General features: G+C 39.3%; 1 protein-coding gene across 3 annotated transcripts; it reads right to left on the bottom strand.

The window, feature by feature from the left end:
• Positions 1–203: 203 nt before the first annotated feature.
• Positions 204–11221, bottom strand: LOC114317226 (disease resistance protein RPV1). Of its 3 annotated transcripts, XM_082868691.1 has the most exons (5): positions 10474–11211; positions 8809–9910; positions 1162–2118; positions 956–1093; positions 204–831 (listed from the first exon to the last, which is right to left on the bottom strand). In XM_082868691.1, exons 1-5 carry the CDS (start codon positions 10977–10979, stop codon positions 805–807), a joined length of 2730 nt encoding a protein of 909 aa, XP_082724817.1. In that variant the 5' UTR covers positions 10980–11211; the 3' UTR covers positions 204–804. The 3 variants fall into 3 exon arrangements, with proteins under 3 accessions (XP_082724817.1, XP_082724816.1, XP_082724818.1); XM_082868690.1 differs by having other exon boundaries at positions 204–1093; positions 10474–11207; XM_082868692.1 differs by lacking the exon at positions 1162–2118 and having other exon boundaries at positions 204–1093; positions 10474–11221.
• Between the last annotated feature and the right edge of the window lie 1051 nt (positions 11222–12272).

Here is a 12272-nt window from a genome sequence, read left to right as displayed (position 1 = left end):
GGTGAGAAATGCAATAAATTGAATAGGTTATGATTATTAAATCAACTTAATTTTGTATGTGGATGGAATAGAGGAAGTGGATACCTGACAAAATGAACATGTCAAATTATCGAAATAGATCTCATAATGAACCCATGATCAAAACAACGCTCTTATTTTAAAATAGACTTCGAATTTGATTTTGTCAGGCACTGTAAGAGTTAGTTAGCAAAGCATATGAGTAATTCCAAATAAAATATAACTCTGATCAAGTCCAAAGTAAAATATAACCCCAGTAGCAGCAGCTTCACCTAAACAGCAGTACACAGCATCATCAAAATCAAAGAAAAGTAGCAACATATTCTCTCTCACTGAAATAACTTCTTCCTTCATAACAGAAATCACAAAGCAGAGCCACTAGCAATATACAACCGATTCATATCACTTAATCAAAATCCTTAACATCGTTGCTTACCCAATCCAATCTCACAGCTCCGAAACAACCAATTCCCGAGGTAGTAGTGCATGAAGGCTGAGATTATAGACCAGCACAAATGCTACAACCGGCCCAATGATGGCCTAGACAGTAGACTTTTTTGCGTGCCGGACGTACAGCAGATGCATTTCCGGGAACTACATTTCCATAGAGAGAGAATTGTTGGGATGCTTCTTCACTAGTTGATTGGCTACTCTTCTCTTCTTGCTCCTTGTACACAAGATGGACTCCGACCTCCTTTACTTGAAAATATTCATTTCCAACCACTGAAATATTCAGTTCATCGCCACTTTCCAACTGATTTTCAAACTTCCAATAACTTAACATCATCATATCCTCATCAGCTTCTGGAATGCCTAAGACATATGGGGAATGACTCCAAATCAAACTCTTGGTCGTATTACTGATAATAGTATGTGCTTCGCAATTAAAGCCATAATATTCTTTTCGATTATTGGGAAGTGCATAAATAGAACATACACTCAAGCATCGGATTCTGAAATTAAGATGCGACGGCACAATAAATGATATTGAAGATCCTTCATTTTTAAGATTAAACCAGTCTGGAACCTTGCTTCCCAAACAATAAGCATAGAATATGTGTCTTTCATGACATCCCTGTGCGACATAAAGCATAATTAATTTAATGATTATGTATATATTGAGAGAGAGAGAGAGAGAGAGACCTGCAGGGGAAGCTTCTTTTTTTTGTTTGACCAACGGCATGAAAGCAGAACATTTGAGCATCCCATGAATCCTATGTTGGACAAGCTTAAATTGTTAAGTATCTCCGTGTCAACATTTCCTAAAGGTTCAAGCTTGAATGTTCCCAGAATCTCAACTATTTTGTCATTCATGCCCACGTACCTAAGTGGTTCCAACCTGCGCGTGGTTAATTTATTGCCAAATGTGTTATTATATTCTATGGTTAATGGAAGTGATTGAAAGGTTACTTTCTCCAACAATATACATCCTGTGATGTGTAATTCTTTTAATTTGTGCTGCACTTCAACTGACCAGAGCTTTTTGCACTCATTTAAATAAAGGATTTGGAGTCCAAAATGACCATTGATGCAATTTGGGACGCTACGAATTGCATTACCACTCAGATTTAAAATCTGCAACGAGGATAGGTTGCTAAGATCCCTAGGAAAATCATCATCTGATAAATTACAGTTCTCAAGACTTAAGTGTACCACGGACCGTGGTAAAAAAGACCATGAAATATCCATACTTCTTCTTGGCTTCAATAGAGAAGGCCAGATTAATGAATGCCATGATTTAACCTCCTTACTGGTAGAGAATAATCGACTTATGTCAATTTCGTTTGCATGGAACACTGTTAGAGACTCCATAGTCCCCAACTCTGTTGGCAATTCCTCAAGATTTGAGCAGCCTGAGATGTCAAGTGTTTCCAAAAACTTTAGCATACCAATGCTTCTCGGAAGCTTCTTCAGACTTTTGCAATCTTTTAAATTAAACAAAACAAGTCTCTGAAGGTGTCCGACGGATTCATGAACCTCAACCAACGTTGCACAGTTTTTCAATATCAACCTCTCAAGATTGGGGACTTTCGAGAAGTCAGGAGTTTTAGTGAGGAAATGGGAATGACTAAGATCAAGGATTTTTAATGACTTGAGAAGCTGTAAAACAAGAAAAAAAACCACTATTAATACTTCTTTTAGTCTTCAAACGGAATTAAATATATATACATATCTGCAACATACCTTGGCTCCTTTCCAAGCTATTTGCAACCTACTGTAACTCATGTCAAGAATAGTTAGGTTCTCCAAAGGGAAATCATGGGGCATAGATTTGAAAGGAAATCCATGCCAACATAACCATCGTAATCCTTTAGGAAAATTTTCGAAGCTTCCACTTATTTGTATATATTTGAGCTGTAAAAGTTTTAGTTTGTGCATCCTTGCAAATGCATCAACTTCCAAAGGTATTTGATTTGAATTTCCTAGAGCAGTGCCTGCATTCTTTGAGAAACCGAAACAGTATCTCTGAAATGAGTTGCCTACATTTGACAACAATGGCATGTCGAGGAATTCATCGTAATTGTTAGAATATTGTATAATGAATATTGTATAGTGTTTGCTTTCGGTGTTAGAATAGCTTTAGCATAGCAGACTTCATTATATTATTAATTGTATAGTGTTTGCTTTCGGTGATAAGTGTGGTATCCAATGCCCCTTTCTCTCTCTATAAAGAGAGCCTTCATCCCTTTGTAAATCACACAACATAATACAAACATTTCAGAGTCTCTCTCTCACTCTATAGCTTCTCTCACTCTCTCAAACTAATCTTTCATGGTATCAGAGCCCAGTGTTACATTTCTGGCAATTTTCAATTTTTGTGTTTAGTCCCGTACACAGTGGCATACATCAAAACGCTCGGAATTTTCTCACGATTCCAACGGCACCTAGCCCGTTCTCAGAACACCCTCCACGCGCCCACACGCGCCGCCTTTACCTTCGGCGCGTCACCAGCTCCGCCACCACTCTCACACGCGCCCGCACGCGCCATCTGTTGCCACTCACCTCCGCCACGCGCCTCCACGCGCCCACACAACCGCGGCTGACGTCAGCCCTGCCACTCCCGTACGCCGCGCCTGCTATCGTGCGCCTTTCGTGCGCCGCTTCACTACATTGCACCCGCGTGCGCCAAAACGGCTATTGTGCGCCGCGCCTGCGCCTGTTTCGCTACCGTGCGCCGCCGCCTTTCTGCTAACGTGCTCCTCCCTGCACTCTGCTAACGTGCGCCGCTGACATCATCGCTGACATCATCTCTGTCCAGCAGCCTTTTCTGGCTATTTTCGACCTTCCGGACTCACTGGTACACTCTGTTTTACCAAATTTTGCTCCTACAGGTCTCTTCCTGTTGCTTTAATCCTACTTAACTAGTATTATGGATCGTCTTGACACCTCCCATCCCATTTCCGTTATTCTGAATGGTTCAAACTATGTTCTGTGGGCCCAAGCCATGTCTTCCTTTCTTAAAGGCAAGAAGCTCTGGCGAATTGTCACCGGGGATGTGACTAAACCAGTCAAAGACAGTGCCACTACTGAAACTCCTGTTCTTACTGCTACATATGAAGACCGACTTGAGGAATGGGACAGTAAGAATTACCAAATCATTACCTGGTTTCGTAATACCTCTGTTACCTCTATCAGTCTTCAATTTGGCCGGTTTCAGCTTGACTCTGTAACTACTCCTGCGAAAGACATCTGGGATTTTTTGAAAGAACGATACCAGACTACTGGTCTTGCCCATCAATATCAACTTCAGAACCAACTTCACCGCATGCGTCAAGAATCCACTCAGTCCATTAATGACTTCCTTTCTCAAATATACTCTGTTTGGGATCAGCTTGCTCTTTCAGAACCAACCTGGCATGACCCCGAAGATGCAGTTTTATTTACTAACCATCGCAACCAGCAGAGGTTGGTGCAATTTCTCATGGCTCTTACCCCCTCTTTTGAGCCCGTACGTGCCTCTCTGCTTCATCGCCATCCCTTGCCCACTCTTGAACAAGCCATTTCTGAGTTGCTATCAGAGGAGACTCGTCTAGGTACTCTTCAAACTCATCATGTGGACTCTGTTCTTGCCACTCCTCCGTCCCGGCCATCATTTACCCAGCGGACAACTGCTTGCCTCTATTGTCAGAATCGGGGCCTTCCTTCAACCCATCTCCTGGTCAATTGCCCCGTCAGATCCTGCCGCTACTGCAACAAACTTGGTCCTGGTCATCTGCAACAGGATTGTTTTCGCAATCCATCTCGCTCATCCTCCAATAGCCACTCCTCTCGCGGTGGCTCTTCCCGGGGAAGTTTTCATCGTTCCGGCAACCAGTCTCATCACACTGCTACTTCTGCTTCCGGGAATCAGTCTTATCACACTGCTGCTGCTGCTTCCGGGAATCAGTCTCATCACCCTGACACTGCCCCCTCTGTAGGGTTCTCTGAGTCACCTGCTCCATCTACCCCTCACTTTTCTCCAACGGATGTAGAGGCCATGCTCAAACAACTTCTCTCCTCATCTGGTACACCTCCTCCTACTGCTTTGTCTGTCATCCCAGGTAACTCTTCTTGGTATTTTGACTCTGCCTGTTGTAATCATATGACCTCCAGTTCTACTATCTTTTCTTCCTTATCTTCATCTCCTCATATTCCCTCAATACATACTGCTGATGGTTCCCTCATGTCTGTTCGTCATGTTGGTACTGTTTCCACCTCTTCTTTATCTCTACCTCACGTTTATCATATCCCTGCTCTTACCTTAAACCTTATTTCCATTGGTCAATTATGTGAACTTGGTCTAACTGTCACCTTTTCTGCTACTGATTGTTTGGTACAGGACCCTCAGACAGGGCAGACTATTGGGATCGGCCGTAAGCGTGGACGTCTCTATGAACTCATTCACCTTCATGTTCCTGCCTCTCCTCAGATTGCTGCTCCTACATCTACTTCCTTATTATCTCCCTTTCATCTTTGGCATTGTCGCTTAGGGCATATTTCTGTTACTCGTTTAAGGTCTTTGGTTTCTAGTGGACAGTTGGGTCATGTAATTCCCGATAATTTCGATTGTATACCCTGTCAACTTGCCAAACAACCTGCTTTATCATTTAATAAGAGTACTTCTGTTTCTCTTGCCCCTTTTGATCTTATACATTCGGATATTTGGGGGCCCTCCCCTACTACTACTATGGGGGGATCCCGCTATTTTGTTGTTTTTATTGATGATTTTTCCCGGTTTACTTGGCTTTTTCTCATGAAAAATAGGTCTGAACTTAAACACATTTATTATCGATTTGCACAAATGGTTCACACCCAATTCTCCAAAACCATCAAAATTTTTCGCTCTGACAATGCTATGGAATATCGGGATTCAGATTTCCTTTCCTTTCTTCAGCATCATGGTACACTGCCTCATCGTTCTTGTGCTGGCACGTCCCAGCAAAATGGCCGCGCTGAAAGGAAACATAGGCATATTCTTGACACTACTCGCGCTCTCCTTCTCTCTTCTTCCTGTCCTGAAAACTTTTGGGGAGAAGCTGCTCTCACTGCTGTTTACACTATCAACTGTGCTCCTACCCCTGTCATCCATAATCAAACTCCCTTTGAACGTCTGCATGGCACTCCCCCTCCTTACGCCAATCTCCGGGTTTTCGGCTCTGCTTGTTTTGTTTTACTTCAATCTCATGAACACACCAAGCTTGAACCTCGCTCTCGTCTTTGTTGCTTTCTTGGGTATGGAATTGAACATAAAGGTTTTCGCTGTTGGGATCCTCTCTCTAAACGTCTTCGTATCTCCCGCCATGTCGTTTTCTGGGAACACCAAATGTTTTCCTCGCTATCCTCCTTTCACTTACCCGGACTTTCCACTACTGCACTGTTTACTAATCCTTCCATCGATCTTTTCTCTGCTGAATTTGATACAGGTTCCTCCTCCATCGAGACGCCCTTGCTCACCCCTGATCCTGTCCAGCCTGCTCTACCTGAAGGTCTACCTCTGGTTGCCACACCTCCTTCTCCACCGACTCTTCCTCCCACCGATCCTCCTACGGGTCGACCCCACCGGGTAACTCAACCTCCTATTCATCTTCGTGATTATATTGTTGGATCTGCTGCCTTCTCTACTTATGAACCTACCTCCTATCGTGAGGCTTGTACTAATCCTCTTTGGCAGCAAGCTATGACTGATGAACTCCATGCCTTGGACAAAGCTCATACTTGGGATCTTGTTGATCTTCCTCCTGGCAAGACTGCGATTGGCTGCAAATGGGTTTACAAAATCAAAACACATTCTGATGGCTCTATTGAACGCTACAAAGCTCGTCTTGTTGCCAAGGGTTTCAACCAAGAATATGGCATTGATTATGAGGAGACATTCTCTCCTGTTGCTCGGCTTACCTCTGTTCGCAGTTTACTTGCTGTTGCTACTGCTCGCCACTGGGGGCTCTTTCAGATGGATGTCAAAAATGCTTTCCTCAATGGTCATCTTCTTGAAGAGGTCTACATGCAACCCCCACCTGGGTCCACTTTTCAACCTCATCAGGTTTGCAAACTACAGCGTGCTCTCTATGGTCTCAAGCAAGCGCCTCGTGCTTGGTTTGCTAAGTTCAGTTCTACCATTCATGACTTCGGATTCACCTCTAGCTCCTATGACTCTGCTCTTTTTATACGGACTACTTCTCATGGTACTACTCTTCTTCTTCTGTATGTGGATGATATGATTATCACTGGTGATGATCAAGCTGGTATTCTCCACCTCAAACAATTTCTCCACCAACAGTTTGAGATGAAGGACCTTGGTACTCTTAACTACTTCTTAGGCCTTGAAGTCTCTCATGATTCTATTGGTTCCTATTTGTCCCAAGCCAAATATGCATCCGATCTTCTGGCTCGAGCTGGTCTTACTGATTGCAAAACTGCCTCTACTCCGGTTGATCCCCAGATTCGTCTCACTCCTCTCGATGGGACTCTTCTCTCTGATGCTACTCTTTATCGCCAGCTCGTCGGCAGTCTTGTCTATCTCACAGTCACTCGTCCTGACATTGCCTATGCTGTTCACATTGTCAGTCAGTACATGTCGGCTCCTCGCACTCCCCACTATACTGCTCTACTCCGTATCCTTCGCTACCTCAAAGGCACTATGTTCCATGGTCTTCACTTCTCGGCTTCTTCCTCTCTTGACCTACGTGCCTTCTCTGATGCTGATTGGGCTGGGGATCCTACGGATCGACGCTCCACCACGGGCTTCTGTTTCTTCTTAGGGGATTCTCTTCTTGCTTGGCGTAGCAAAAAACAATCCCTCACTGCCCGCTCTAGCACCGAAGCTGAATACCGAGCTCTTGCGGATACTACTCAAGAACTTCTCTGGCTTCGCTGGCTCCTTGCTGATATGGGTGTTTCTTCATCTGCTCCTACGCCTCTCTACTGTGACAATCAGAGTGCCATTCAGATTGCTCACAATGATGTTTTTCATGATCGCACCAAACATATTGAGATTGATTGTCATTTTATTCGCCAGCATGTCACCTGTGGAACTGTTCATCTTCTTCCTATTGCTTCAGTCGATCAACCCGCTGATATCTTCACTAAGGCTCATCCTCCTGGCCGCTTCAATGATCTTGTTTCCAAACTCAACTTGGTTGATGCTTTCCCTCCTTGAGTTTGCAGGGGGCTGTTAGAATATTGTATAATGAATATTGTATAGTGTTTGCTTTCGGTGTTAGAATAGCTTTAGCATAGCAGACTTCATTATATTATTAATTGTATAGTGTTTGCTTTCGGTGATAAGTGTGGTATCCAATGCCCCTTTCTCTCTCTATAAAGAGAGCCTTCATCCCTTTGTAAATCACACAACATAATACAAACATTTCAGAGTCTCTCTCTCACTCTATAGCTTCTCTCACTCTCTCAAACTAATCTTTCAGTAATGACGTTTTCTATTAACGCCAAATATTGTCCTGTCAAATTTATCTTCCTCTAACAAATTCATATCAAGCTTGAGGCCTTCAATTTTTCTTGTCCCCTAACAATGAACAAGAGGAGCGCGATATTTATCAATAAGAGTAATGCTATAAAATTATAATTTTTGCAAAGATCAATGATACAAAATGATGTCGTATTTTTCCAATAAAAAACCTCAAATGAAGCTCATAATTTCAAAAATCCAATAATTGTCACATTATTTTGCATGATTTTTTTTTTTGGGGTTGAATTACACCATTAGTCCTTGTAGTTTAAATGATATGTCACTTTATTTTTTGTAGCTTCAATTTGAATCATTTGATCCCTACACTTTTAAATTTGTTGCAACATACTCCCTTGATATTTACTGTTAGAATTTGAAACAGAAAAAGACTATATGTAAAACTAAAGGGACCAAATTGAAATTCAAAACAAACTACAGTGACCACTGGTGTAATATATCAAAGTGGAATTCAAAACAAACTGTAGGGACCACCAGTGTAATGAACTGGTAGTCATTGTAATTTGTTTTGAATTTCAATTTAGTCCATCTAGTTTTGCAAATAATTTTTTTCCAATTCAAAATCTTAACAATGCATGATGGAGGGACCGCATTGCCAATAAATAAATAAATAAATAAATATTAGAAGTGTAGTGACCAAATTGTTCAAATTAAAAGTACAAAAATCAGAGTAAAACTTCACTCAAACTAGACGAACAGTTGGTGTAATTTACCTATTTTTCTTTTATTATATTATACAAATATTTTTCTAGATCATTTTTTCGATATAAGTATAATAACTATAGAAATAAATACAAATAAACATGAGAAGGAACAACGTTAATACTTACAGTATTTTCTCTCAAAACATTCAAGGAATCCTTGCAATTCCAAAGTCTACTACGTTCTCCTGGCTCCTTAGGTGATTCTTGCCGAACAATTTCTCTTCCCATTTCTTGAACCAATTGATGCATCACCAACTTTTTTTGTTCATCAATTGTTAACAGACATCTATCAATGAGATTTTGAATCCCAACCGTTGTGTAAAAATCACATCCATCTAGAATTGTAACTACTTGATCTTTATCCATCCCAACAAAGAAACAAGCAACATGGAGGAATAAATTTTTGTCATGGTCATCTAGCAAAGAGTCATAGCTTATTTTGAGTTTTTCAATGACTTCAGAATTCGGAATTGCTTTCAATTTTTGTAGTTGACTTTTCCAGACATCTAACTTGCTTCCAGACAAAGAAGCACCCAAAATTTTGATAGCTAGTGGAAGCCCTCCACAGTACTGCACCACCCTTTTCGAGTCCTCTATGAAACCATCCTTGGGACGGTTTTTCCCAAAGGCATGCCAACTAAAGAGCTCTAAGGATTCATCATTATCCAATTTTTCAACCTTGTGCACTCGACAAACTTCATGAGCCTTGAGCAATTGCTCACGTCTAGTGGTTATGATGATTTTACTTCCTTGAGAAAGCCAGTCTCTCATTCCAAGTATTGCATCCAATTGACCTCTTGTATCCACATCATCAAGGACTACAAGAACTTTTTTGCAACATAATGCATTTTTAATCTTTACAACTCCTTCATCAACATTGTACAAATTTTCCTTTCTTCCCTTTAACATATCTGAAAGAAGTTGTCGCTGTAATCGAAGCAAACCATCTTGTTGTTTTACAATTTCTCTTACATTTGCAAGAAAACTACTACCTTCGAATCTTGAGAAGTTCGAATTATATAGTTCTTTGGCGATGGTTGTCTTCCCCATTCCACCCATCCCACAAATTGCAACTATACCAACATCACTAGACTCATCTTGTAACCAAAGCCCAATGTTTTTGGCTCGAGAATATATTCCAATCAGGTGGGGGTCAGTACCCAAGGTTGTGCGACTTAGTTTGTCTCCAACCACTTTTACAATTTTCTGGATAAACTTTGACTCAAGTCTAATTATCAGATTAAGATGGAAAATAAAGAACAATAAGAATGCCATCAATTGAATTTAATTGCTAATTCTCATGCAATACTGAACCAAAAGACCATGTTACTGTCTTTGTTGAAACAATTGGAAGTGTCTTAGATGAAAAGAAAGCGTTTTCACTATCATGGTTTTGAAACAATACTCTTTTATCTAATTTAAACTGTTACGGTTTTCAATTTTTGATTAGTAAGCCAAGTTGTTGAAACTTTTAAGTAATGGGCCAAATTTCAATAAAATGTTTATGATTAGAAATGAATAGCTACTTGTGATCTTTTCAGATAACTTGAAAAGAAGGAGCATCTTAAAAAAATCATGAGTTAATAAATTCAAGTTGTTTTTTTGGGAAACTGACTTGAAGTTCATCTTTTAAAAATTAAACTATGTAAATCTGTCATAATTAACAAAACAATTCATTCCAAAATTTGAACAGAGAATTCTTCATTCAAAAGGCCCTTGTATGAAATACTTTAATCTACGAAATCCAAAAAATGGTGATATAAGTAAGAAAAGGACCTGGGAGGAAATTACCCATATGTTTGATTTTGTAAGTTCATTCCTGCCAAATCTGCTGCTTCTTTAAGTGCTGCCTTCCATTCTTCCATTCTTTCACTTGCTTCTGTGTGAAATCTCTCTTCATGCCTCGTAAATGCTTCTTTGAAACTCCCCTTTTGCTTCCTCACATGAGATGGATCCACATGATAGAAAACAGGTAGAACTACATGTCCAACAGTCCTCCTGCGTTTGAGGATCATGACAAGTTCATCGAGACACCAACTTGAAGATGCATAGTCCTTCGAGAAGACAACTATTGAAATCTTCGACTCTTGAATTGCTTTGTTCAATTCTAACTTAATATTCTCCCCTCTTTCAATTCCATCGTCATCTCTGAAAGTACGAAATCCTGCGTGCTCTAAAGCTGTGTAGAGGTGGTCAGTGAACGTCTTGCGAGTATCTTCACCTCTGAAGCTCAAGAACACATCATAACCACAATGAGAATTGGAGGAGGAGGTTTCTTGAGATCTGACAATTGCCATTGGATTAAAGCTCAAAGAAAGACCAATTAAGGATAGAAGAGCCAAGATATGAAATATATCTGTTTAGGCACCATGGATATTTATAGATGTCACTATATGTAAATGAAGTACCTAGTAAGAAACGATGAGAGAAATCATGTTGGTTTTTCCTGGAAGCTTGTATGTGTCTTGACAAGAATTCTTGACTCTATGTTCTACCAAGTCTTCTCCAAATTATTTTTTCTGGGACCTTTGGTTGTCCTTACAATTATTTAAAAATTCTTACCCTTTGGAAAATCATGAACCAATCTACCCACCTTCATTTGTTTAATTTAAACCAAAATGCCCTAAACCAATTCAATCATTGCTCTATTATTTAAAGACAAATATTGCTACATGTCACTCATTTTCTCTGCTAGTTTGGAATCACTGTTTAAGTGGATATTCATAATTGATTCCTGTTCATAAATAATTATTCATGAAACTAAATAATGTTTTTTTTGTTTCTTAATGACATGAAATGGTGGTAAAACAAATAATATATAACAGAGAAGGATTTGAATTCTTTGTGGTGTTTATTTTTGTCTCATTGTGAGGATTGTCTATAATTGTCTATTTATTCTTAAGTTTGGGCTGGGTAGCTGGGTTTGGTGACTGTGTTGATTTTTTAATTATTATTAAATTAGTATTTAATTTAATGCAATGCTTCTCATATTTGTGAATAATTATTGTTTATTGAAACTTTGTTTTCTATTGTTAACTATACCAATTAGGTAGCCACAGATCTATACAAATGGTTGGCGTTAATTGTTCTTCTAAGAGGCCGCTTGGAACTTAGGTTTTTAGTGATTTTTTTTACTTTTAATTTTTTTATGAAATAAAAAAATTAATGTGTTTGGAATGATTTTTTTAATTGAATAGATAGTTGTGAAAAAAAAAAATTGAATGATTAATTTGTATGATTTGACATTTTACTAATAGAGTTGAATTTGACATTTGAATTTTTTGTTTTTTTGACTTCTTAATTTTTTTTAAACCAAAAAATATCTTACCAAGCGGAGCTAATTGTGGTGTGCCTTAATAAAATGCGTCATTAATTGTGGTGTGCCTTAATAAAATGCATCATTATTCACTCATAAGCATTAGCGTATGAGGTAGGTTTGAAATTTTGGATTCTGTTTTGTTTGATTTTTAAATTATTTTTAAAAAAAAATTAGTAATTTTTTTCACATTTTAATTTTTTTTAAACTTTTAAATGTACTTAATCTAAATACTTAATTTTTTTTTACAATTACTAAAATATAAAAAAAAAGT

The sequence above is a fragment of the Camellia sinensis genome, chromosome 5 (assembly GCF_055761805.1).
Source record: "Camellia sinensis isolate YWXY chromosome 5, ASM5576180v1, whole genome shotgun sequence".
Classification (NCBI taxonomy): Eukaryota; Viridiplantae; Streptophyta; class Magnoliopsida; order Ericales; family Theaceae; genus Camellia; species Camellia sinensis.
The sequence above is the reverse complement of the archived record's forward strand: the minus strand, read 5'-3'. Positions and strand labels throughout refer to the sequence as shown.

Bases quoted from the DNA above. Each gene is read 5' to 3' on its own strand.
- LOC114317226 (XM_082868690.1), bottom strand. From the start codon at position 10,979: ATGGCAATTGTCAGATCTCAAGAAACCTCCTCCTCCAATTCTCATTGT. The intron at 9,911-10,473 runs GTAATTTCCTCC...TCTGATAATTAG, and splicing joins TTACAAAATCAAACATATGG to ACTTGAGTCAAAGTTTATCC. The intron at 2,119-8,808 runs GTAAGTATTAAC...CTTGTTTTACAG, and splicing joins ATGTTTTGAGAGAAAATACT to CTTCTCAAGTCATTAAAAAT.